The sequence below is a fragment of the Puma concolor genome, chromosome D3 (genome assembly GCF_028749965.1).
Source record: "Puma concolor isolate L17-30 chromosome D3, mPumCon1.1.hap2, whole genome shotgun sequence".
NCBI classification, from domain to species: Eukaryota; Metazoa; Chordata; class Mammalia; order Carnivora; family Felidae; genus Puma; species Puma concolor.
This window is the reverse complement of record NC_141678.1, coordinates 44,699,018-44,726,667: the sequence shown is the minus strand read 5'-3', so window position 1 is coordinate 44,726,667 and position 27,650 is coordinate 44,699,018. Positions and strand designations below refer to the sequence as shown.

General features: G+C 38.8%; 1 protein-coding gene across 3 annotated transcripts in view; it reads left to right on the top strand.

Moving 5' to 3' along the window:
- Nucleotides 1-6,014: 6,014 nt before the first annotated feature.
- Nucleotides 6,015-27,650, top strand: part of ABHD3 (abhydrolase domain containing 3, phospholipase) — a 39,154-nt gene continuing 17,518 nt past the window's right edge. Inside the window, exons 1-4 of one of the 3 annotated variants that reach the window (XM_086682599.1) lie at nucleotides 6,015-6,303; nucleotides 6,847-7,010; nucleotides 8,290-8,472; nucleotides 20,797-20,842. In XM_086682599.1, the coding sequence (XP_086538725.1) occupies nucleotides 6,142-6,303; nucleotides 6,847-7,010; nucleotides 8,290-8,472; nucleotides 20,797-20,842 (555 nt within the window). In that variant the 5' untranslated portion in view covers nucleotides 6,015-6,141. The remainder of the gene's footprint in view (nucleotides 6,304-6,846; nucleotides 7,011-8,289; nucleotides 8,473-20,796; nucleotides 20,843-27,650) is intronic. The other 2 variants (XM_025931305.2, XM_086682598.1) reach the window with 2 other exon arrangements.

Here is a 27,650-nt window from a genome sequence, read left to right as displayed (position 1 = left end):
CCCACTAACAGTACAAAATGTTCCCCTTTCTCTGCATCCTCACTGAATTTGTTGATTCCTGAGTTGTTCGTTTTAGTCTTTTTGGCAGGTATGAGGTGGTATCTCATTGTGGGTTGGATTTGTATTTCCCTAATGATGAGTGATGTTGAACATCTTCATGTGTCTGTTAGCCATCTGGATGTCTTCTTTGGAAAAGTGTCTATTTGTATCTTCTGGTCATTTCTTCACTGGATTATTTGTTTTTTGGGGGTGTTAGGTTTGATAAGTTCTTTACAGGTTTTGGATACTAATCCTTTATCCAACATGTTATTTGCAAACATCTTCTCCCATTCCATCGGTTACCTTTTAGTTTTGTTGATTGTTTCCTTCACTGTGCAGAAGCTTTTTATCTTGCTGAGGTCCCAATAGTTCATTTTTGCTTTTGTTTCCATTGCCTCCAGAGACATGTCTAGTAAGAAGTTGTTGTGGCCAAGATCAAAGCGGTTGCTGCCTATTTTCTCCTCTAGAATTTTGATGGTTTCCTGTCTCATATTTAGGTCTTGTAAATGGGATTGATTCCTCAATTTTTCTTTCTGCTGCTTATTATTGATGTATAGAAATGCAACCGATTTGTGTACATTGATTTTATATCCTGTGACTTTGCTGAATGCATATATCAGTTCTAGCAGTTTTTTGGTGGAGTCTTTCAAGTTTTCCACATAGAGTATCATGTTGTCTGTGAAGAATGAAAGCTTGACTTCTTCCTTTCTAATTTGTATGCATTGTCTGATTGCTGAGGCTAGGACTTTCCGTATTATATTGAACAACAGTGGTGAGAGTGGACATCCCTGTTGTGTTCCTGACCTTGGGGGAAAAGCTCTAAGTTTTTCCCCATCGAGGATGATATTAGCTGTGGGTTTTTGTATGTGGCATTTTTTTTTAACGTTTATTTATTTTTGAGACAGAGAGAGACAGAGCATGAACAGGGGAGGGTCAGAGAAAGGGAGACACAGAATCCGAAACAGGCTTCAGGCTCTGAGCTGTCAGCACAGAGCCCGACGCGGGGCTCGAACTCACGGCCATGAGATCATGACCTGAGCCGAAGTCGGCAGCTTAACCGACTGAGCCACCCAGACGCCCCTGTATATGGCATTTTTGATGTTGAGGGATGTTCCTTCAATTCCTACTTTCTTGAGGGTTTTTATCAAGAAAGGATGCTGTATTTTGTCAAATACCTTTTCTAAATCTATTGAGAGAATCATGTGGTTTGTATCCTTTCCTTTATTAATATGGTATATCACATTGGTTTTTGGATACTGAACCACCCCTGTAGCCCAGGAATAAATCCCACTTGATCATGGTGAATAATTCTTTTAACGTATTGTTGGGCTTGATGTCCTAATATCTTGTGGAGAATTTTTGCATCCATGTTCATCAGGGAAATTGGTCTATAGTTCTCCTTTTTAGTGAGGTCTTTGTCTGCTTTTGAAATCAAGGTACTGCTGGCCTCATAGAATGAGTTTGGAAGTTTCCCTTTCATTTCTTTCTTTCTTTTTCTTTTCTTTCCTTTCTTCTTTTTCTTTCTTTTTTCTTTTCTTTTCGTTTTTTTTCTTTTTTTGTAACAGCTTCAAAAGAATAAGTATTAACTTAAGTTAATACTTAAATGTTTGGTAGAATTCCCACGGGAAGCCATCTGGCCCTGGACTCTTGTTTGTTGGGCGATTTTTGATACTGATTCAATTTCTTTACTGGTTATGGGTCTGTTCAAATTTTATTTCTTCCTGTTTCAGTTTTCATAGTTTATATGTTTCTAGAAATTTATCCATTTCTTCCAGATTGTCCAATTTGTTGGCATATAATTGCTCATAATATTCTCTTATTATTGTTTGTATTTCTGCAGTGTTGGTTGTGATCTCTCCTCTTTCATTCATGATTTTATTTATTTGGGTCCTTTCCTTTTTCTTTTTGACAAATCTGGCTGGGGTTTATCAATGTTGTTAATTCTTTCAAAGAACCAACTCCTAATTTTATTGACCTGTTCTATTTTTTTTTTATTTCAATATCCTTGATTTCTGTTCTAATCTTTATTATTTCCCTTTTTCTGCTACTTTGGGGCTTTATTTGCTATTCTTTTTCCAGTTCCTTTAGGTGTAAGGTTAAGTCATATATTTGAGACATTACTTGAAGGAGAGAGAGAATTTAAAAAAAAATGTTTTTTTAATGTTTATTTATTTTTGAGACAGAGCATGAACGGGGGTGGGACAGAGAGAGAGGGAGACACAGAATCGGAAGCAGGCTCCAGGCTCTGAGCCATCAGCCCAGAGCCCAACGCGGGGCTCGAACTCACGGACCGCAAGATCGTGACCTAAGCTGAAGTCGGACACTTAACTGACTGAGCCACCCAGGCGCCCCGAAGGAGAGAGAGAATCTTAAGCAGGCTCCACACTCAGCACAGAGGCTGACACAGGGCTCAATCTCAGGAGTGTGAGATCATGACCTGAGCTAAAATCAAGCCCGCCTGACTCCCACACACCTTTTCAAGGACTGTAGCCCATTAGTCACACCAGTGTGTATATACAGGTAAGTTTGGAGGTATACAGCCAACTATTCTCTTTTCCATTTTGTTGTTGTTGTTGTTGTTGTTGTTCCTTAATGAGTTGTCTTAAGAACTGATTTTAGCATATTCTTGCAGCACTTTCACATGACCACTCCATACCTGTCTACTACGGGTACATTTACGTGTAAATGAGCTATTTGGGAATGAACAGGGGAGCGTGTTTTCACAGATGTCAAGGTGGCCAAAAATATTTCTCTTTTCAGCTACATATGATGAGAGGGCTGCCTCTTTCCATGAAGAGGAATTAAATACTGTTAAGATAATTTTGATCTCATACATTTCAGTTGGAACCCATATGATGGTTTCTTTTTCTTTCTTTCTATCTGTCTGTCACTCTATATTATACAAAATAAGTTTTTGGCTTCTCCCTGGGGAAGGAGGAAGAGGAAGCATCAACTTTATGTTCCTCCAGTTATGTTAGTCTGTAAATTAATCCTCTCCACAGTGAGATGTTCCCAAATGACTCCAGTTACCTTGGAGGAAGCAGGTTAATTTATCTCCCTATTATGGCTACTACTTGGCTGCCATACCCTGAATCTAATAAACACAATTTAACCTTGAGGGAAGGTATAGGCAGATTTTTGCTCAAGACTCCAGTTGATAAGTGTAAACAGTACAGATTGGAACTGGGGTCTCAGGACCACAAACTCATCTGCCCCCTTGACCACTTCTGAAGCCTTCTAAGAATTCAACTTGTTTCTTCCCCAGGCATCCACCAGGACCCCCACATGTACATTTCTCCTTTCCAACATGACTTTCTGCCAGCTACTGGAGCTCTTTCTTATTTAAATTACTTTTCTCATCCTGAAGTCCCTGGCCTCAGTTCCTAGGGTATATTATAGTTTTTGAAGAGTCAAAAGTTATACACAGATTTTTGCCCGTGCAGGGGTTGGCACCTCTAACCCCCATGCTGTTCAAGGGTCAACTGTATATTGATAGGCAAAAATGAGTCACTGATATTTATTAATATTTGAATGCTTTTGTAGGACCTTTTTATATTCTCTATTAGTTTTCTATTGCTGCATAACAAATTACCACAAATTTAGCACTTAAAACAACACTTTTACTATCTAACAGTTTCCGTGGATCAGAGGTCCAAGCACAGCCTAACTGGGGCTCTGCTCCAGGTCTCACAAGGCTATCATCAAGATGTTAGACAGGCTGTGTTTTCATCTGGAGGCTTGACTGAGGAAGAATCTGCTTCTAAGCTTATTTAGAGTGTTGGCAGAATTCATTTCCTTGCAGTTGTAGGATTAAAGTCCCCATCTTTTTGCTGGTTGTCCGCTACAGACACCCCTCCCCCTGAAAAATCCTGGGAGGTGCCACTAGTTCCCTGCTATGTGGTCCTCTCCATGAGTGGTTCATATGGCTGTCTGCTTCCTCAAGGTGGCAGGAAAGGCTTTAGCTCCAGTCTAGTAAGCTAGCGTCACATAAGATAATGTAATAACAGAAGTGGTGACATCTCCTCACTTTTACCATATTCTTTTGGTTAGCAATAATTCACTGGTCCTATCTGCACTCAAGGAGAAGGAATTATACACAGGCATGGACACCAGGTGGAAGAAGTCATTGGGGGTCATGGTGGGATATAAGCTCTCATTTCTTCATCTAAATTGGAATATTCTTTTCTGTTTGTTTGTTTGTTTGTTTTTGAGAGAGAAAGCCTGCGTGCACACACAAGTGGGAGATGGGTAGAGAGAGATAGGGAGACACTGAATCCAAAGCAGGCTCCGGGCTCTGTCAGCACAGATCTGGACACAGGGCTTGAACCCACAAACTGTGAGATCATGCCCCTGAACTGAAGCTGGACCTCAAGCAACTGAACCACCCAGGTGCCCCTAAATTGGAATATTCTTATCTTAAGGAAGTTTGTGAATGTTCTTCTAACAGGAAATAAAGTTTGGTATCTTCAATTTCAGCCTTCTTATTTTACAGACAAGGAATTGAGGGTCCAAAAGAGTAAATGGTTTGCCTAAGTTTGGTGGGTTCAGAGTTGTTTACTCCCAGGTCAGCATGCTTTCTACACACCATTATGGTAATGAAGCATTTTCAGTATTTTCACTTTAAACTTAAGCAAATGAAATATATATGTATTTATTGATGGGCGGGGCAGAAGAAGGTGGGTGCAGGCATTATAAAGAATTTTGCATGTAAATTGTCAAATATGGCAACCAGCATGTGTTATGTGTTTTCTGGCTGTGCTCAGATGCAAGAGCCAGTGAATGAAAGAGAATTACTTATATTCAGCACATACATTACTTCATTCAGTCACATACATTACTTCATTCAGTCATCCCAAAGACTCTATAAAGTAGAAATTCTTGTAATACAGATTAAAAAAAAAAGGCAAAACAAAAAACAACAGGCTCAGTGAACGCAACTAAATCATTCTGGGTATGGACAACCATCAAGTTACAGTGACCAAATCAAAGCCAAATAAATTGCTTACTTCTGGCCCATTCCATTTCTCTATCACTAATTTCTATAATTAATGAACAATACTGTGAAATTTTTCATGTCTATACAGCCCTTACCTTTTCCTTTTTGCTTGTTTAAGTCTTGCCACTCTTGTTACTTCTAAGTGGGAAGAGTTCATAATAACAGATTTTACATCTTCCAGCACTTTTATATGCCTGTATCTTCCAGCTTTAGTCATGTTGCCATAAATAAACCTAGGAAAACCTACTTCATTCATAAGTGGCTTCCTGTCCCTACGTTAGGTAACTGATTTTCTGTAAGTCTAGCTCAAAGCACTAATGAACCACAAATAGGCTTTAAAATTTTTTGAATTCTAGTTCATTTTCTTGATCTTCTTATTTTAGGTAACCACTTCTCATTCAAGGCATACTTAACTAAAAGGATTCAGAGAGATTTAAATTATGAATGTCCTCACTATCAGACGTTTACAGAATATTTTTTCTCTTTTGATAGTCTTCAGGGGAAACACAACTTTCTGGGAGATGTAGCATTTTTCTTTCCACTACACAGCGCATTCTTCTAGCGTATCTTTGGCATTAACTCCCCCAATTTTTTAATCTAAGGCACACTTCCTGGGCACTCTAAACTTCTAGTTTACAGTAAGGATTCACTGAGACCCACCACCGTGCGTAATCGTTCAAGGTCATTGGGGCTGCTGCCCGGCACCGGCCCTGAATGCGCACTGCCAGGCCCATTTCCTTCTCCAAAGCCGATGCTTCCTTGCTCCCCACCCTTGGGGCGGGGGGAGGGGAGGGGGAAGCAGGGGAGGGTGTCGCCCGGAATGCCTGGACCAGACCTGGAGACCGGGTCCGCCACCGCACGGGGGCCGCGCTTGGTACCGCGCCTCTGGAAGATTCCTGAGTGGCTGGCGGAGGGGGCGGTTCCAGGGAAGCCGGGGCGGAGCCGGCGGCGTCTGGCAGCTGTGTTACGCCTCCCGGGGCCGCTCGGCCGCGCCCGCTCGCGGAAGCCGCTCTCTGCCCGGTAAGAGACGCTCTGGTCGAGGGTCCGCCGCAGCCCCGCGCCGCTTTCGCTGGCTCGCCGGCTGGTTGGCCTCCCGCCACAGGGCCATGCAGCGCTTAGCTATGGACCTGCGGATGCTGTCCCGGGAGCTCTCTCTCTACTTGGAGCACCAAGTCCGGGTTGGGTTCTTCGGCTCGGGTGTGGGCTTATCCCTGATCCTGGGCTTCAGTGTCGCTTACGCCTTCTATTACCTGAGCAGCATTGCCAAGGTGAGCCGGGGGTTGGCGCGGGCGCCGGGGCGCAGGGCCTCGGGCAGCTCTGCTGGGAGGGACAGCAGCTGGTGAAGCTGGAGCTGCCGCTGGAGCGACGGGTGGCTGGGGTCGTCCTGGAGGCGAGAGTGCTGCTTGAGTTGTCGTCCTTTCCCCGATATCTGATGGACGCCCTTTGAGCGCGCGCGGGAAAGCGGGCCAGCCCTTGTCGGCGTGTTGTGGGTTCGGCCGGGGTCCTCGGACTGCAGCCAGGACCCGGCTGACCTAGGCGCGGCGGGGCTGCCCTGTCACCATTCGCGGGGCTGGCAATGCTGTAGCACTTCTGACAACGACTCCCTTATCTCAGCTCTCGCCTTCCCCTTCAAGAGTTTGGTAAACCTCCCTTTAAGTCCGTTGTGACTGCGAATTATTTTTGTCAGGCTTCTAGAAGAAGATGTAATCGGAGGGAACGTGCGGGCGAGGGACGGGTCTGCTCATTTCTGGTTTACGGTTGGCAGAAACTTTGTTCTAGACCCTTCACTATAACACCGGCTTTCCCCACAGAAGCCCCAGTTAGTGACGGGGGGTGAGAGTTTCAACCGCTTCCTTCAGGACCACTGTCCCGTGGTGACAGAAACGTACTACCCCACGGTCTGGTGCTGGGAGAGTCGAGGACAGACACTCCTGAGACCTTTCATCACTTCCAAACCCCCGGTGCAGTACAGGAAGTAAGTATATTTCCATTTTTCAGTCATTTCTGCAAAACCACCGGGTTTTTCCTGCATACTCCCCGTTCTTGGTTAACCTCTCGTTAGTAAACATATAGAAAAGAAAGGGGGAACGAAAGTGGAAGGTGTGCTCCCCGCCACACACACACAGCTGCAGGAAAATATTCAGGTATTGCCGTTCACCATTGTTTTTGTGTGTGCCTTGATGTAAATGGTTTATTTCTAGAGAAGTGTTTTTGAGTTACTCTTTTCTAGTTTGGCATGCGTCTGTCCCTAAGGACCTAGATCCTTTGATGATATGCACCAATTCATTGATGCTAGGAGTGGGGATGGGGTCGAGAAGGATGCCAATTAATTTGGATGTTGCCAAATCCTAATTAATGATGGACTCCTGTAAAAGGACTTCATATTAATAAGCAAATGGGTTCTTGATGATAATGTCCTTGAGGTGTTAAAGATATGGTCCAGAATTTATCAGTAACCCGGAGATTTAGATGATGCCTAATATTAATTTCCCTGAGTCATCTAGTCCTTCTGGAGTTCCTTTTGTTGCCTGGAACTGGCACTATTTATTTGAGAAAAATCTTTAAGTTCATGCATACTATGTGAGAAATACTTTAAAATATTTAAGAAACAAATTTTATAATATACTCTGTGGGAGACTGCATTGTTAAGTCAAAGGACCAGGGCAGCGATCAGATCAGTATTTTACTTATTCATAATTCCCTACTGAATTATTTGGGTGACCTCAATCAAATAGGGGTTAAATGCTGGGTATTTTAGAGTAATGAGGAAATGATTAAGATAAATATTTGAAGTATTTAGCAGTTCATTTTTATATGCTACCTTTTTGTGATATTGCTGGAAATACTTTATGGTACTAATGTCATATCATTCTTGTAATAAGACAAAGGGATATAAGTGTGTGTGTTAGTGAATGCTGAAAAAAAACTTCAGATGACCAAATCATGTCATATATTTATAAAATTAAGACACTAATATTGGGGCACCTGGGTGGTTCAGTTGGTTAAGCATCCAACTTCAGCTCAGGTCATGATCTCACGGTTTGTGAGTTTGAGCCCCATGTCAGACTCTGTGCTGACAGCTTGGAGCCTGGAGCCTGCTTCGGATTTCTGTGTCTCCTTCTCTCTCTGCCCCTCCCCTGCTCATGCTGTTTCTCTCTTTCTCACTCTCTCAAAAATAAACATTAAAAAAAAAAGACACTAATATTAAAGCATGACTTGAAACATTTAATGAGTATGTCCTCTATTTCTTCTAGTGAACTTATTAAAACTGCAGATGGAGGACAGATTTCACTGGACTGGTTTGATAATTGTAACAGTAAGTGTTATAGGGATGCCACCACCAGGCCTACTATCTTACTGTTGCCCGGCCTCACTGGAACAAGCAAGGAATCATATATCCTTCATATGATCCATCTTAGTGAAGAATTGGGATACAGGTACCAGTAAAAGATTTATTCCATTTTTTACTTAATTCATTCTAAATGAAGCACAAATCTATCTACATGTTTGTTTCAGAAAAACTTGTTATTTCTTGCATGGATTAAGCGTTTCCCTAGATTATTATTTTTCTCTGCTTCCTCTTTTGCCTTTTTTTTTTTTCCAGGAAGATGCATAACAATCATCTCACAGGAAATAGCATTTCGCATAGTAGGCACTCAGCAGATTTTGGTTGAATGAATGAATGAAATTAGTATCATCTAGGAATTGACATAGGACCCAGGTCTGAGGAGCAGTAGGCCCACTGAAGGGAGTGCTATGGAAAATAGCCATTACAAACCACTGAGAAAGTAGATGGTGACCCTCATGTTTCATTCCATATTTGAGCCCTGAATCTACTAATCTTATCTCATTGGCTTAGATCCCAAATGTAAAAAATACCCAAAATCGGCTTGTAGGTGATCTTTCTTTTTCCAAAGATGATCTATGCCTCTTCTGTCCATCTGAGTTTGTAGGTGCACATGACTAATGTCCAGTTGAGGATGCCACAGCATTTTTGAGTAGCCATTTTTCAACTCAGTCACCAAATACAATTTAATTTTTTGCAAGTGACTTAGCAACCAACCTTAAGTTTCAGGTTCAGCTTTAATATCTTAAAGCAGAATCATTGTGAAAAGTACTGCTTTTTTGTGTCGCCTTTTTAAGCTGATAGTAGTTATGGTAATGGAACACTCTGAGGTGCATTTAAAGTAGAGTTGTGTCCTTTGTTAAACTTGAAACACTCTGTGTGAAAAATTGATGTGGAGTTTATATTAATAAAAACATTTTTGTATAAATGGGGAAATGCCATAAGAGCTAATTCAATTTTCACAAGTTAAGTCTGATCTTTTACAGATAAAGCCTATTTTGTCCATGAAATGACAATCTCTCAGACGTTTTGATAGGTGTTCTAGAATTATTGTTCCAGTGAAACTTGCACTAATACCAGGAATTCATCATTATTCCATGTTTAGCACCATCCAGTTAAGTGTGAGGCTTGATTCCAATTTTTTGCTAAAACTTAGTCATGCTTAAAAAGTATAGATCATAAAGCCTTCTGTGCATATTTAAATTGCTGATTCTGTACTTGGCCTGAGCTGTCTCTCAAGACTTAGGAAGTGCTTTTAAAAACAATGTAGTTGAAACTCAAGGACTAAATCTCATAAGCCCTGGAGTTGCCAGTCCACAAGGCTTTTTTCCACCCCTTGCAAAAGTTGCTAAATTTTATGACTATGACTATCATTACACTGTGCTTCAAAGCTTCAAAGTTCTAACTCCCCTAAGGGTTAATATCTCTTCTACTGATTTGGACATTTTATTGTGAATCTATGATAAAAGGAAGGTTTTGTGCTAGATATAAAGAGTTGTGAGAAGTTGACCTTGCCACAAGGAGCCTAAGAGAAGAGAAAGATAGACCAGGTCATTGTCAGCTGCTTGAAGACCCAGCTTATTTGGGTTTAGGGAACTCTAACAGTGAATTAGACTGGACTTGAAAATAGCAGAGTATATGAATAAGCAGTGGTCAGTAAACTTTTCAGTGGCCTTTGGGCCTATCTCCATTTGTTTTTAATTAGGAGGGGTGGCTGAGAAGATGTATCAGTTAGCTTTTGCTGTATAACAAACTATCCCAAAACTTAGTAGCTAAAATCTACCACCATTCTGCTCACAATTCTGTGGCCCAAGAATTTGGGCTGGGCAAAGCTAGGTGGTTCTGGTCTTGGCTGGGATCATTTGTGCATTTGAGGTCAGCAGCCGGGACAACTCCCTGCATGGGGGCCCTCAGCAGGGATGACTCATCTCAGCGCCATGTGGCCTCTCATTCACCATCAGGCTCTGAGTTTGTTCATTTGGTGGCAGAGGGTTCCAAGAGTACAAAAGCAAAAGCTGCAAGGCTTATTGACACTCAGGCTAAGAACTCTCCTGATGTTGCTTCTGCCACATTCCAGTTAAAGCAAGTCTTGTGTGTCAGCCCAGAGTCAAAGGGTAGAGAAATAAACTCCACCTCTTGATAGGAAGGCCTACAAAATATTTTTGCATCATACCACAGATAGCAAGGTAGTGCCAAGGACCAATGAAGTAAAAGAAAAGATCTGGAACTTTGCCATAAGGCTTGCATTGAGTCCTTTGAGACTGTATAATATAGTGGTGTGTGCAGGGTCTTTGGAGCTGGGCCTAGGTTCAAGTGTTGGAACTTCCACTTACTGAGAGACCTTTGCAATTAATTTTTAACTTCCCCAATTACAGCTTCTCACTTACTACAGAGAGTTTAAATGAATTAGAATGTATAAAGTACTTGGTTTAGTGACCTGAGCCAAAGTGGTCTTTCATAATGTTTCCCTAATCAGACTAGAACACTTTATAATTTAAAGAACAAGTACAAGCAAACCTACCTCTTGGGAAATATAAACACCTAGTTTCCTTACAGGAATGCTTGGATTGTGTCATTATGTGTCTTACACAATAGAATTTCATAGGCAGTATGAACACCCCAATACGGTGGGGGTATATTTGCCTTCAGGCCCCAGTTACTATCCTGTGGAAAGGTTGAATTTGTAGGGAGACTCATGAATTTTGTCAGGTAGCCAGGGAACTGTTATTGCTTCACTGCTGAGATATGATTTAAACATTAGGGAGAACTTAACTCCTGGTGTATTGATAAGTGAAACATAAGGGTTTGCTATTGCTGTTAAAAATTTTGTTTTTGGGGCGCCTGGGTGGCTCAGTCAGTTGAGCATCCGACTTCGGCTCAGGTCATGATCTCACAGTTTGTGGGTTTGAGCCATGCATCAGGCTCTATGCTGACAGAGCCTGCAGCCTGCTTCAGATACTGTCTCCTTCTCTCTCTCTGCCCCTCCCCCCGCTCATGCTCTGTCTCTCTCTGTCTCTCAAAAATAAATAAATGTTAAAAAAAATTAAAAAAAAATTTTTTTTCCTGTGCCTGAAAACTGACAAAGACACAGAACTTTTAGGTTTCACCAATTCAGAATTAAGAATGGATGGGATAGGAACTAAGCTAAAGTTCATTTAAGATCACTGTGAGCAAAGGCTTTACTAACTAAGAAGTCAAATTGAATTGAAAGGGGAATACATAGTCTACCTGCCTGTTCATCTTCATGGGCCAAATGCAGTATGTATTCCTTGGATAAACTTGTCCTTGAGAGGGAGAAGAGAATTGCTGAGCCAGATAGCCCTAGTCATTCTTTCAAATTTTATCAATCAGATAAGCCCTCCATCTCCTGGAGAATGAGTAAAGTAAGCGAGGCCAGGAAGCCAGGAGTGTGTTTAGAGAAGCTTCTCTCATAGAAATCAGAGGACTGGAGAAAAAGTTACACCTCTATGATTGATAAAGTAGTTAGAAATCCCATTCGTTCACTCAAGGTTTGTTTTTTAAAAAACCTCTATTTGGTAACACAGCCTAATTGATATTATTTTATGTACCTGAATAATATCTGTTTTCTTAAGTCTTTTTCCCATTGTCTGAATTAATTTTTAGCACGACTACTAAAAAGAGGGAGTAAAACAGTAACTCTGAGAACATCTAAATCATCTTTTACTTTGGCCTCTTTTATTGAGAGCCTTCATCTACTATTTTGTTCCACCCCCAACTAGTATTAAAAAGAGTGGCCCATCCAGAATTATATCATAATAAGTCCATTGAAATCTAGGTCAGTCATTAAGTATTTTTATCAGAACCTATATTCCCAAAGAGCATACAGTCTAGCTGAAGCGATAAGGAGTATGTATGCAGTAGTTGGGAAGAAATGCATTAACGAGAACCAGGATTGACTACAAGTAAAAGAAAACTCAAAATAACAGTGACTTTAAAAAGATACAAGTTTATTTCTCTCTCATGAGAAGTTTATTTCTCTCTCTCTCTGAGAAGGTAGACCAGGGCTCTATAGCCTGTATCAGGAAGTATTGCTTCATAACCTATGGCTGCTCTAGCTCCAGCCATCACAACTGTACCCCAACATACGAGAAGGAGAAAAAAGACTAGAGAATGCACCATCTTCCTTTAAGGATGCTTTCCAGCAATTGTGCACACCACTCTTGCTTGTATCATATGGACCTGCTCTTCCTCAGCCACAAGGGAGGCTCGAAGTGAAATCGTTATTTTGAGCAGTCATATACTCAAGTGACACTAGGAGATTCTGTGACTGAGGAAGAAGAGGAGCATGGATACTGGGAGATAACTGGCAGTCTCTAGCACTTAGTGGTCAGTGTTGCAAGTGTGAGGACTCTGGAATATCAGACACCAAGTAAGACATTTTAAGCAGGGAAGGAACAGGTCAGAAGTGCCAGAGGCGAACAAAAGAGCAAGGAGAATGAGGACAGATAAAGCACTACTGGAGAAGATTCAGCAGAGCAATGAGGAAGGAAGTCCAACTGCTGAGGGCTAAGAAGACCTCAGGAGAAAAGAGTGGGGTGGATCACATATCTTTTAAGTTTGACAGACGAAGGAGGGAAACAGGAGAGGATTTGGAAAAGAGCAGAAGGATTAATAGAGGGATTTTTCAAGATTGTGGGTGTTTGTTTTGAGAAATTTCTTTCTTACTGCATTTTTTATTACTATCTTCTTTTTGTTTTTCTTGCTACATTTTTCAAACTACTTACAGAAACCACTGACATTTTAATGTGGTTTAACAGGATTAAGATCTTTCAATGCAGGGCCACCTATTGGTAGCAAGGATGCCATTGTCCATCATTTATAGTTTTGAGAGGAACTTGAAGTGGGAGATGATTTAAAAGCGTTAAAATTTGACTAGTTTCTACATGTTCCTTTGCTTTCTAGTTTGGAGTTTGGATCTGTGCATTTTGATTTAGGTCAAGTATCACCAGTAGATAACTAAGCTTTAGGTGACACTTAGATTTTCCTGCAGTATCAGAAGGGCACTTGCAGGTCATCTACTGACTCTTCCTGAGGGAGGAAGGAAGGGGAGGCTGAACTAAGGAAAATGAGGCATGGAACAAAAGGGCAAGTTCTGACTACTCCCCAGTGTAAAAGCAGTACCTTAGGTAAGAAGTCATTTTAAATTAACTCCAGAATGTTTTTATCTAAACATATTTTTGTAAGTTTTTGCTGTTGTTAAAACAATTTGGCTTTTAAAGTTTTGAAAATGAGTTCAGTTAACTGATTATTCATGAGACTGGCTAGATGAAATCATGCATAATAGAAAGCACTGGGTGAAGAGCTTAGCTTATTTAATGGTATTTATAGAAAAAGTTATAGTGGATACTGACAAGGAGTCTCATTCCCTAGGGAACTAATTGTTAGATATTCCATTATACAATGATTCACAAAGTTTTGGGGATAAAGCTTTATTTTACTTTATTTTTTTATCCGAGCTGGCATGCACTCAAAGGGTACTCTGTGTTCAGAGCACTCGCGCTCGTCTTTGGAAAAAGAGACTTTAATGTTACTAGCTTAGGTAGCCCAGGGCCTCTGAGTGGGGTGGTTAAGTGGATTATTGAGTCAGGTCTGCTTGGATTCAAGTCCCAGTTCTGTCAAACACTTCCTGTGTATCCACGGCCAAATTACTCAATAACTCTGTACCTCAGTTTTCTCATCCATAAAGATAACTATACCTCATAGGATTGCCAGGATTACATGTATATATGTGAAGGTTTTTCCCCAGTGAACATTTTAAAAAGTAGTAGCTTTTTTTTAAAGAAGTATTTTTTTTAAAATATTAGCTTTTTTTCTTTAAAGGAGTGAATTATGTCTTTGGTGTAGGGAAGAGTCATACTCTTTTAGTCTGGTTAGGTAGAAATGAGGTACTTACTGCCTGGGCCCTATTACCAGGCAAGAAACCATCCCAGGAGAACCTGAGACAGCAGTGTGCCTGGCCAGACAGTGAGTGGTGCAGGGAGAGGGTAATGCCTAGCTAAGGTGGAGTGGCCACTGGAATCTATATCTTGGAACGCATACATGTTTCTTTCTTTTTTTTTTTTTTTTAATTTACATCCAAGTTGGTTAGCATATGGTGCAATAATGTTTCAGGAGTAGATTCCTTAATGCCCCTTACCCATTTAGCCCATCCACCCTCCCACAACCCCTACACATACATGTTTCTGACTCCAGTTTGGGTCATAAAGCTGCCAGCAGTGATCTGTGACACTGGAATGATTCCTATAAGTTCATACTATTAATGTAGAACACTTTTATTATTAAATAGTTCTTTAGTTGACAGAATCTACAGAAATACCAAAGAAACCCAGCTAGAATTCAAATGAGTAAGATAAAATCTGAGAACATCAAAAGCAACTGAGTAAATGTTAGGGAAGACGGGAGAGCTGGGGGCGGGGCAGTGGAGAAGATTCCAATAAAATATTATAAAAGAAAACTTAATGCTAGTTGTATAAGGTTTTCAGTGGCCTCACATGAAGGATAACTTTGACTCTTTTTTCCTCTTGTGGCTACTGGTTTTGAAATATTATAACTAAAAAGTGAATTGCACTAATTATGAACTTTTTTTTTTTAATTCATAGGACCACTCAGAGCTTATGACCAGCAAGAGATAACCAGAATTGCGATTTTGGTTTACTATTAATTAAATTTAGCTTTGTTGAGTGCCTGCCACATGATAGGCCCCATACCAGGTGCTATACTTAGGTTATCTTACTTAACATGTACCTAATTCCAAGAGCTGTATTATCATACTCATTTTACCAACCAAAAACAAAACTACAGTGTTCATAATTTCACCAAAGTTTGACAGTTAGTGTGTGACAAGGTTAAGCTTCAACTGTACAGCCTTGTTACAGAGAAATGTATGATTGTTTTTTAGGCTCTTTGAAATATTGCTCATTCTTCAAAATTCTCCTTTACTCAGATGGCTCTTGGCTTGGGAAAATAGCTCCTCAAACCCCATGATTATTGCCTATCAGGATAATGTAGACCTATAATATCATAAGTCTTCATTTCATCAGAGAAATTCAAGACATGACAGGCAAACATATCATGTTTCCTACTCAGGGAATAGATTTTATAGGGAAAGAGTTGAAACAAGAGAATGGGGTTCTTGAATTATGGATTAAGTTTCACTATTCTCCATTACTATGTGGTAATCAGGAGTTGAATATGTAATACAGTCAATATATTCCTGTTAATTATCGTGTTTGATTTCTGATGCTTTACATTCTAGAAAAAGATACATGAGTTACATTCATCTATTCTAATATCTTTATGACAGTAGTGAGGTCAGAAATGTTTAAGTGTTACCATTTTTTAAAAATAACATGTATTGGGGTGCCTGGGTGGCTCAGTTGGTTAAGCGACCGACTTCGGCTCAGGTCACGATCTCGCAGTTTGTGAGTTCGAGCCCCGCGTCAGGCTCTGTGCTGACAGCTTAGAGCCTGGAGCCTGCTTCCGATTCTGTGTCTCCCTCTCTCTCTGCCCCTCCCCTGCTCATGCTCTGTGTCTCTCTGTCTCTCAATAATAAACATTAAAAAAAAATTTTTTTTAAATAAATAATGTGTATTATGCTATTGGATATAATGCTGTATAAATGTAAATTAGGTTAAGATAGTTGATAGTGTGATTCAGATTCTTTATATCTTTCCTAACTTTTTTTTGATTGATAGAAGGATGTTGAAATCAACTATGATTATGGATTTTCTATTTCTCCCATTTAATTGTCATTTTTGCTTCATGTATTTGGAAGCTGTGTTATTAGTCATAGATATATTTATGGTTGTTAGTCTTCCTATGAATTAATTCTTTCACCATTATGAAATGTCTTTCTTTATCTCTAGTTGTGATATCTATCTGATATTACTGTAGCTACACTAGACTTCTTAAACTTACCATGTACATTTTTTTTCAAACTTCAACTTTCAAAGTATCTGTATCTTTTTATTTAAAGTATATTGCTTGTAGATAGCATATAGTTGGGCCTCGCCTTTTTTGTCCAGTCTGATAATTTCTTGATTTTAATAGGAATTTTAGTCCATTTACATTTAATGTAATTATTGATATGGTGGATATAGGTTTACCATTATAGTCTTTGCTTTCTGGTTTTTTGTTGTTTGTTGTTCCTTTATTTTCCTAGCATTTCTCTTTCTTTTTTTGAGACTCTGTGTTTTTTGTCTTATTATCAAACTTGGAAAAAGCTTGGCCATTATTTCTTCAAATATTTTTCTGCCCCATTCTCTCTCTCATCTTCTTCTGGAGCCACAGTTACATACATGTGTGTTAGATCTTTTGATAATGTACCACAAATCACCAATGTTCTATTCATTTTTTTGAATCTTTATTTCTCTTTCATCTTTATGTTAGAACTGTAATTTACAAATCAAGTGAATTTGTTATTTCATATACTATATTTTTCTGACCTAGAATTTCCATTTTTAATAGGTTTTATTTCTCTGCTGAGATTTCCTATTTTTTTTTTTTATTCATTACAAGCTTATTTTCCTTTTATGTCCTTAAGCATAGTTATAATAGCTGCTTTAAATCACATCTACTGATTCTAACATGTGCACCATCTCAGGGTCAGTTACATTGATTATCTTATCTCTTGAGTATTGGCCATGTTTTCTTGTTTGCTTCCTGATCTAGTAATTTTGGCTTGTGTTGTAGACAGTTTGAATAATCCATTGTAGAGACTCTGGATTCTGTTATATTTTTCCAAATAGTACTGATTTTTGTTTGTTTGTTTGTTTGTTTGTTTGTCTTATCAGGCAGACAATTTGTCTCAACTCAAACTTCAAACTGTCTCCTCTATGGTAGAAGCAGCTGAAATCTCTGTTCGGTTTTCTAGCCTTAATTTGATTGCTTGGAGTCTCACATATGTATAAAGGCTTAGCAGAGCTTTGGACCCAGTTTTTACCCAGAATTTAGGACTCTCCCTCTTTTGTGAGACTTTCTCCTCATTTTCTAACTGCTATAGTTGCACCAAAGTCTGTTTTCTGGTTTCTCAAGCCCATGAAATAGCATTTCTATCTGACTTTCATCCATCATTGAATAATAGAAACTGGTGCATCCCCTTGGGCAAAAAGCTGTTAAAAAAAAAAGAAAAGAAAAGAAAAAGAAACTCATCCAATGCCATTTTTTTCTTACAAGTGTCAACTCTCATTTAGTTTCTACCTGCTTTGGTTGTTTTCCATTGCCTTTATAATTTATCAAGACTTCATAGATATTATTCTTTGGAAGGATTGGCCTAATAGGATCTACTCTGACATGTTTGGAAGCAGAACCTTCTTGTCATCTTTTCTTTAACTGGTATTCAGAACTCTATACCTATTTTGGTCTTAACCTATTTTTTCCATCCTTACTTTCTATCGTTATACTCTAAATAGCCATGTTTCTGATAAGATGATATATTTTCTCATCCCTTAGAAAATTTCATACATTTCTACCTTATATCTTTGCTCCCCCTGCCCCCTCCAACCCATATTATATCTCATACTTTCCTTCTTCTGAAATCTTTATCATTTTCCAAGTTTCATCATACTATTTATAGGTCTTTTCCATGAATTCTTTCCTGATCAATTTTGTCCAACCTGATCTCACAAAGCTTTATTATCTACACCATTCATTGGATATTGAACTGTATACTGCCTTATGTTATCACTTTTATTGTAGTCACTCAACTGAAAACATGATGTATTTCTTTTCAACCTAACTAGAGTATACCTCTCTTTGAGGCTAGGAACCTTATATTTATATTTGACTTTTCTCCTATAAGTTCTAACTCAATCTTTAGTTCAGTAAATGGTCTATTTAATAAATTTTTGAGTGAATGAATCATTCCAATATTAATATTTTTGTAAAGTACCTGGCGTATAATAAATAATAATGTTTATCTGTTATTATTATCTGAAATCAGCATAGTAATCTTGAATGTTCCTCCTACTCCACCCTCCAACTATTATTTCTGTTCTTATACTTAGAGACTTACATAATCCTAGAACTGGAAAATATTTAAGGTGATCTGGTAAAATCCCTTTATTCTGGAAGATCACTGCGCTTGAGCAGATTCAAGGCTATCTGGTCCATCTTACTGTAACAGTGGTTTTCAATCAAGGGGGCTTTAGACAACTTCTCCTATTATTTGGTCCAAAATGTCCATAGCACTAAAGGTTGGGAAATCCTGTGCTATAGGTAGCTCTCTACCCTTTATTTAACCTTCTTTAAAGAAGACTCACCTACTTTTCTAATTAATGTGTTTTAGTGTCACAGAAGGTTAATACCAAATGCATTCTCTATTTGATATTTATTTATATTTTCCCTATTTTGAGAGAACATTTAAATAGCTAAAATACATAGGAAAAATAAGTTTTACAGAACAATTTTCCTCATATGCATAACCTTTAAGATTGTTTGGGAGAATTTGTAAAAATTATTTGGAAAGAGCCATTACAAAGATAACAGAAGCTTATCAAAGTCTTAGGAATAGTAGTTGTTTCACAACCAGCTCTTTTAGCTTCATGTGTAAAGTGTTCCCTGATAACTGTCAGGGCAGAAAAGGAGATTAGATGAAAAAAACTGGTTACTTGTCACCAACTGGAATGGGATAAAGGACAGAATGGCAGCCATCATTCTGCCTTTCTCTGTAGCTGCTTTGCTCCCTCATTCTTCCTTATCTTTCTGCCCAATTTCCAAGGCTTAGAAGTATATACAGTGATGACTGCTACTTATTGAACATTGTCAGGAACAAAGTCCTATGGAGAGGTCAGTACATTTCCTCCTCTAGCAAGAGATACCAGAGCTGTGATCCACTTTTGAAAGTTGCCTGAAGGAAAGTACAAATATCTCAGTCTGAGTTTGGAAGGAAATCCCAGATGTATACACTGCTTTTTCATGATTTTGCAGATCATCATTTTCTTTGCCCTTACCAGTTCTATTCCCTTCTCTCAGTGGCAGTCACATGATGACATCTTGCCCGAGAAGCCATTTTTATCCTTATTTAGTGCTTGCTTTCTAAAAGTAGTTCTTTTCTGGATGACTAGGAGCTTCAAAGTTCAAGATCACAATTAACTTTAGCCCTGATTCTTGTGTAACCTAGGTGCTTATGCAAGTAAGTGCATGTGGCTAACTTAAATTTTGCTTATGTCCAGTCTGCATTGCCATTCTTTCTAGTGAGAAAAGATTAAGGCCACACTGATCCTACTCCAACTTTTCTGCATGTTTTCAAAGTATATTTAAGATCATTCTTTGACTAGTCAATAAAATGTAATATATCCAACTGTATCTCAAGTCAGATTTCTGAGATTTTAAACACTTCCTTTTTTTCAGTTGGGCCTAACCCATACACTGATCAGCAACACACTGAAAGAAGGGAATTAGAACCTTAAATGGCCTTGATTGATTGGATAAGTAAACAGACAACACCAAAATGAATTTTAATCAACATGAATATAGATTCACTTACTCAAAGAGAATCCTTGCAGACCCGAGTCAGGATTTTGTTTGAGGATGGCAAAAAATACATATCTGGTGTTATGGTTGACTTAAAGTTAAATGAGAATTAAGCATTTTAAATACAAAATGGCTTTTTAAAGCTACCACGGCACTACAACTACCATTGCTACTAATAGCTAACTTTCCTTGTGTACTTACAGTGAGCCAACACTGCTCTAAACCCTTAACATATGACCATTGACCCGGGAGAGACAAACAAGATCATAGGAAACACAGTTTGCCTTTCCTCCTCTAAGTCCACTGAACACCAAGCAGTAGCGTTGTGGGGGCCCTTCCTACCAGCTCAGGTGCCAGGTTCCTTGCAGCTCTACCTGTGGTCATGTTTTCACCTCAGGTAAAATTCCAGTCTCTGTGTTTGCTGAGCCTTGAGGGAAAAATAACTATTCCTGCCTTTCTTTTCTTTTCTTTTTTTTTTTTAACTAGCTATTTCTTAGAATAGGAATAGATACTTCATTAATGTTACAAAGAGAATAGGTAGAGGACTTTTTTTTTTTTTTTTTTTTAGTTTGAGGCAAAATCATTTAAATTTGATTTGTATCTAGAATTGTTTTAATAACATGTGTTGAAAACCTACACATAGGTATAGGAAGAAGTTGTAAAATTTCTGCTTTTGGTAGGGAAATTTAACATCACTTCAATATACAATTTTCTGATTTGAACTCACATATTGAACTTAGAGAAGTGGAGTGTATTTTAGTGCATTTAAATAAAATTGTCAAACATTCTCATGTCTTTGGAACAGATTTTTAAAAATCTTTTAGTACCCTAAAACAGTGCCACTGAGATTATTTTAATATGTATTATATTGTGAGCAAGAATTGTGTGTAAAAATAATAAACATTACTTTCCTGGTTTTTAGATGTGTGGTTTTTAACAACAGAGGAGTGGCAGGGGAGAATCTCTTGGTAAGTAAACTTAAATTAATGACAACAGCTTAATTTTTAAAAGAATGATTTATAGGTTCATAATGAAAAGCACATTCTTTTTTATTTAAAATAACTGTGCATACAAGTTCATTGTGGAAAAATACAGATCAACAACAACAACAAAAAAATGAAATTTACAAGACTCATAATTATACAACCAGGGGAATCCCCTTGGTCTAGGTATATCCAGATCTTATATCATAAGTAAAATATATATAATATATTTCTATTTTAATAGAAATTAAGGTTATATTTTATAACTTTTATAGTTACTATATTTTAAAATCAATAGGTATTTACATTAGTTTTAATGGAAAACACATTTTCTTTAAAAATTAACTGTTAAAAATTAACAAATTAACCAGCACAATGATGCTTTTTTTTCACTTAGAAATTTACTTTTGTCATGAAATGGATTGATGGTATGTTATATGCCTGTTTGCCAGTCAAAGTTCACATAGAAGAAATATTATTTAAATCTTTTTATTTAATCAGCCCTTTTTCCCTCTAGCCCCTAAAGTTTTTGTTAGAGGTTCTTCCACCTCTTAGAAAATCATCATTCAATCTGATGTTAAACCTGTGAGTTGGAGTGAGAACTCATATTCACTGAAATTTTTTTGAAGGTTTTCAACTGTCAATCCCTTACCACTCCAACAGGTCAAAGACAATTCTACCAAAACTGAAAGAAGCCTTTTTTGTGTGTGTTTTGAGTCATTAATAGCGAACGATATTAAGACTACAAATAATTAAGTCATGCTGGAAATAAATATAATCATGTCACCAATGTCAGTACTTTATGAGAACTTGGGGAAAAAAGGTCTCTTGCACTTTGCTTTACGAAGACTTGGGTCCTGGAGGGAATCAAGATCAATATGACTTCAAAAACTAAAATTATAAAATGTTTACATTCTTACTCAAGCACCTCATAGTAAATAGTTTGATGTGAAGATTCACATTTCCTCACTTAGTCCAGCCCACTAGAAATCTTGTGGACAAATGACAGATGTTCTAAAGGGAAAGATTTGAATTTGTCTCTGTGGTCCTGGACCAACAAAATCATTTTTGAGCCGCTCTTGTCTGCTGTGTATCTATCCTTCTGGGTGTTTTCAGGGTACAAAAATGGGGAAGACATGGTCTGAGGCTCTTAATGAGATAATGTACTGCAAAGTAAAGTCCATTAGGTCCCATAAAGTGAGGAACAAAGATCTGTTCATTCAGCAAAGCTGTGTTGTATGCCTGTTAAATTAGATACTGGACAAGGCAATAAGGTGAGGAATGTACTTGTTTTTAGATGCAACCTTAACCCTTAGGAGCTTTCACTTAAGTTGCAGGAGAGAGTTCAGATACTTGAAAATATATGCAATACAGTGCTAAGTGTAATTGTAAGAAGACATATAAAAATTGTAGAGTGTACAGAGAAGACGTAACTAAGTGCTTGGGGGAGGTGAGAGAACATCAGAGCAGAGTTAAGTTTGAGTTGTATCTTGAAGGCTGTAGTACTAAACCAAGAGGGAATAGAGAAGCTTTTTCAGCATAAAGAGCAAAGTATTTAAGAGCATGGAACAGCAAGTACTTACTGGTGGAGGGATAATGATCATGATGATTTTATCAAATGTTTATTGAGTCCTTAAAATATATCAGTTATGTCTTTTTGTGCTTAATGTTCAGCAGTAGTAACAACACAATGATTTGGGTAAGCATCGCCATCATCACTGCCATTTGCCAGATGAAGAAAGTGAGACACAAATAGGTTAAGAATTTGCCTAGCCAAGAAATTCAGAACCAGGATTCAGACCCATGTAGTCTGACTGTGTGCTTATATTCTTGAATATTATGCTATGCTCCCTCTCATTTAAGAAGTGGCAGGGATTCTTCTAGAGGGGGAGGGCCAGATTTTGAAGAGTCATGTGTAGAATCCCAAGGAACCTGGTATTGAATCATTGACATTTAACATTTTTTCCAGCTTTATTGAGGTATAATTGACATATAAAATAATCTGATTATGTCCATGTTTCAGAGAGAGAACCATAGCAGCAATGTGTAGAAAAGAGATGGGAAGGAGTATGGAGGCTGGGAGGCCAGTTGGAAAGCAGTTACTATAGATTTACCTAGAGTTTAAAAATAGAGATAGGAGGGAGGAAGAGGAGAGAATGAGAATGAAGGGTATTCATGGGGCAGAAAGAATAATATTAATTAATTGCAGAAAGCAAAGAAAAGAGAGTCAAGGTTGACATTTCTAGCTTGGCTGCCGGTAAAAGACTCTTACGTTTGCTGAAATGGGAAACGGGAATTTATGAGATTTTTGGTGTAATAATAAAATAATTCAGTTTCAGATGTTTATGGTGCTTTGAGATCATCCAGGTGGAAATTTCTAGTAAACAGTTGGATATACTAGACAGGACCTCAGGAGAGATGTACAGCCTACAGAAAGAAAGGGATTGCCAGTGCACGAAGGGAAGCTGGAGCTCATAGTGGTTGAGATTGCTTCAGGATAATTTGAACAGCAAAAGGAGGAGGAGATGTATGGATAGAATCTTAGAACACAACAAATAGGAAGAAAGAGAGAAAAGGAAGAGCAAGAAACTTGAAAAAACTTCTATCCTTACCATTTAAAGTTATTTGGAAATTTACTTTGAAAGAATGCAGCAACCCAGTAACCTTTAGCCATAACATTAATTGGTTTTTTGAAAACTCTCCAGAAACACCTTGAGTTCTTAGAAAGGGATAGGATATAGAGAAACATTTTTCAAATTTTATTTTATCAAACTTTTATTTTATTTTAAAGAATTTAGAATTCTAAGTGAGAGGGTAAGAGTAGCTTGGTCTCTAGAGTCTCATACAGAATATTAGGTTGAATTCTGATCAAATAGTACCTCCAGCAAATATTTGTATCACAAAGGCTAATGTAATCTAATTTTAGAAAGAATAAAGGGGCGCCTGGGTGACTCAGTCAGTTAAATGTGCTACTCTAGATTTTGGCTCAGGTCATGATATCAGGGTTGTGAGTTCAAGCCCCAGGACCCTCCTCAGCGCTTGCGCGTGCGCACGTGCACTCTCTCTCTCTCAAAGTAAATAAACTAAAAAAAAGAATAAAGATTTAAAATAACCAAAATATAGCTACAATTATATGCTTTAAAACGACTGCTTTAAAAAAAAAGAAATTTAAGGGGCGCGCCTGGGTGCCTGAGTTGGTTAAGTGTCCGACTTCAGCTCAGGTCATGATCTCACAATCTGTGAGTTCGAGCCCTGCGTCAGGGCTCTGTGCTGACAGCTCAGACCCTGGAGCCTGCTTCTGATTCTGTGTCTCCCACTCTCTCTGCCCCTCCCCCACTCGTGCTCTGTCTCACTCTCAAAAATGAATAAATGTTAAAAAAAATTTAAATATTAAAAAAAAAGAAATTTAAGGAGGAAATTAATTATAATTTAATATATACCTTTTGTACCCTAATGGATCACAAAAACAAGATGCCAATATTGATTATTAGAGCTAGCTTTATTTAGATCAAGGGATCTAAATAAGATCCCTTGATAATCCTTATTTCTGCCTTAGATCTATGAGCAATTTCTGTTTCAAACTAGAGGAACTCTGTGTATACTTACACCTCACCTTGTTCCAGAAAGGATTTAATGTAGTTCAGACCCAGAGTAAGTAAGAACTTCCTATACGCATAAAAAAGAACAAAAGATGAATCAGCAAAGATCAAACAGGCACTGTCTCTAACTGAAATTAGCCCAAAAGAGCTAGCAAAGGTGAAATGGAATTTAGAGTAAGCAGTTCTGCCAGGAGTGGAAGAAATGCAAGAGGAAAAGTTTGCCGAAATATGTTGGTGATATACTTAGAATTCATAGGGATTACTATGACTCCTGCAGAGGAGAATGAGAAAGAAATTTTCCACTACCATGTTGTCCTCATTTCTAATTACACATTGTAGGGTTCTAGAAAAGGCAAAAGCCTTGCTCACTAGGAAATGACAAGCCTGCACATTGTCCTCCCTGGGGCTGCTACCTATAGAAGACAGAGAGTCCTAGTCTCAGTAGATTGCGATTCAGATATTCCTGCAGGGTTCTTGGAGTCCCTGAAGTAGATAGTACCTTTTCTTGCTCTCTGCAGATGGATTTTCAAGGATAAGAATCCAGGAATACAAGTTGTCCACAAACTCCCTAGTATTTGTAATTACTTTATGAAATATTATGTTTCCATTTTAGTTTAGGAATGATAATTTACAAAGCCAAAATTGAGTTTGTTGAAAGCTATATAGTGGCCCCATTTCTTGCTTTATGGGTCATACAGACTTCTGTGTCTCTAGGCACAATAGGAAAACAGCCACCTTGGAAAATAGTCTGGTACTTTCTCAAAAAGTTAAACATAGAATTACCATATGATGCAGCAATGCCACTCCTATGTATATAACCAAGAGAAATGAAAATATATGTTCACATAGTAACTTGTACGTGAATATTTATAGCAGCATTATTCATGTTAACCAAAATGTAGAAAGAACCCAGATGCCCATTGCTGGACAAATGGGTAAGGCAAATGTGGTATATCCACATCACTAGATATTGGTCAGCATTGAAAAAAGAATGAAGTACTTATACATGCTGTAACATGGATGAACCTTGAGAACATTACGCAAAGTGAAAGGAGCTTGTCACACAAAATCACATGTTGTATATCCCATTTATATAAAATATTAAGAATGGGCAAATCAGTAGAGACACAGTATATTAGTGGTTGCCTAGAGCTGGGGGAGGGAGGGTGACTGCTAATGGTAGAGGGTTTCTTTTTGGGGTGATAAACATGTTCTGAAATTGTGGTGGTATTTGAACAGCTCTGAATATACTAAAACCCATGAATTGTACTATTTATTTATTTAGTTTATTTAAGTAATCTCTATACCTAATGTGGGGCTTGAATGTATGACCCTGAGGTCAAGAGCTGCACGCTCTTCCACTCTTCCAGCCAACCAGTCAGGAAGCCCCTACATTTTAAGTAGGTGAATTGTATCGCATGTGAATCTTGTCTCATAAAGCTTGAAAAAAGCCTTTGGGCACTTTCCAGTTCAAGTTAAAGCTCACTCTGCAGGTAAGGAAGAGCCAATGGCGGGGAGCAGAAGCTAGAAGATACTTTAAAGCAGGTTCTGCTCAAAGTGTAGTTTTGTGGATGAATTCCATTTCTCAAATGTTCTGATACCAGCCCCTGACAAGACAAGGGACTGCGACAGAATGTAAACCACCTTCAGTTCCAAACACACTGCGGAAGTGAGCCGATTTTTTTTTTCCTCCTAGCAATACTCTTGGTGAGAGAAGCAGTGTGCTTATTTTACATTCTGACACCAGCACTTATCTCATCCCGGCCTGGCACTTTGAGCAGCTTTGCTTCAGAGATCCTCTAATCCTGAAAAGCTCATTTTTTAAATGAGCACACCTCTGGAAAAGTGGGGTGACAGGCCTGAGGTCATAAAACTGATTAGTGGTCTCAGGGCAGGAACTCAGGCTGTTTGTTGGAAGTCTTTACCTCTCAGCACTGACTTTAAGTCAAATCAGCCTGAAAATCTGGGGTTAGAGATAAAAGGAGTTTTCAACGAGAGGGTTCCTACCTCAACATCAGATAGTGGGTGGTTTATTAAAGGCTCAGATCTAGAGAAATCTGCTCTTGTTTCCTACTGAGCTTTACCACCTTTGCTTTTCATGGAGGCTAATGGGATGGGAGGGATGTAAGGCTCTCTCCCCTCCTGAGCCCTGTTTTCTGAAGGAGGCATTCAGAAGGGAGTAAGGACCTTCCTATGGTCTGATGGAGGAGGAACATATAGGGCAGGGCTGGTTAGGACACAGTTCAGTTGTCAGACTCATACCTTCAGACTCTGCCTTTCCTGTACTCAGTACCTTCCTGCTAAACTACATTGTGTCCCATCCAAGTCTGCTCTTTCCTAAATGCTCCAAAAATAACCTCTCTCTCCATCCTCCACCCCAATCAGAACAAGAAGACTCATCTCAGCCAGATGTGGGATGAATGCATTGAATCCTTTAGAATTTTTTCCTCACGTTGATAGGTCCAATTCAGCAATACCAACTGTTGTAAGTGGTGGGTACACAAAGGATTGTACAATTCTCTGTAGTTAAACAATTTTTCAAATAAAGAAAAATAATGTTTAACTAGGTGGCTCAGTCGGTTGAGCATCTGACACTTGAGTTTGGCTCAGGTCATGATCCTAGAGTCATGGGATCCAGCCCCAAGTTAGGCTCCATGCTCAGCATAGAGCCTGCTTAAGATTCTCTCTCTCTCTGGGCGCCTGGGTGGCTCAGTCGGTTAAGCATCCTACTTCGGCTCAGGTCATGATCTCATGGTTCATGAGTTCAAGTTCCACATCGAGCTCTGTACTGACAACTCAGAGCCTGGAACCAGCTTCAGATTCTGTGTCTCCTTCTCTCTCTCTGCCCCTCCCCTGCTCACACTCTGTCTCTGTCTCAAAAATAAATAAACATTAAAAAAAAATTTTAAAAAAAGATTCTCTCTCTCTCCCCTGCTCACATGCGTGCTCTCTCTCTCAAAAAAAAAAAGTTTAAATAGTTAAAGAATTTCTAGGAATAATAACAGTAATTTAATAGCCACCATTTATTGAATGCTTAATATGTGCCAGGTGATCCTATAAGATATGCGATGTTTGACACCACTTCCCTGTGCACTGCAAAGAATCCCCGTAGCACTAGATTTCCTTCTTCCCAAGTCGCTCTAGATCATTTTATCATTCTTGTCACTGCAGCCTCCTCCTCTCTTGGCTCAGCT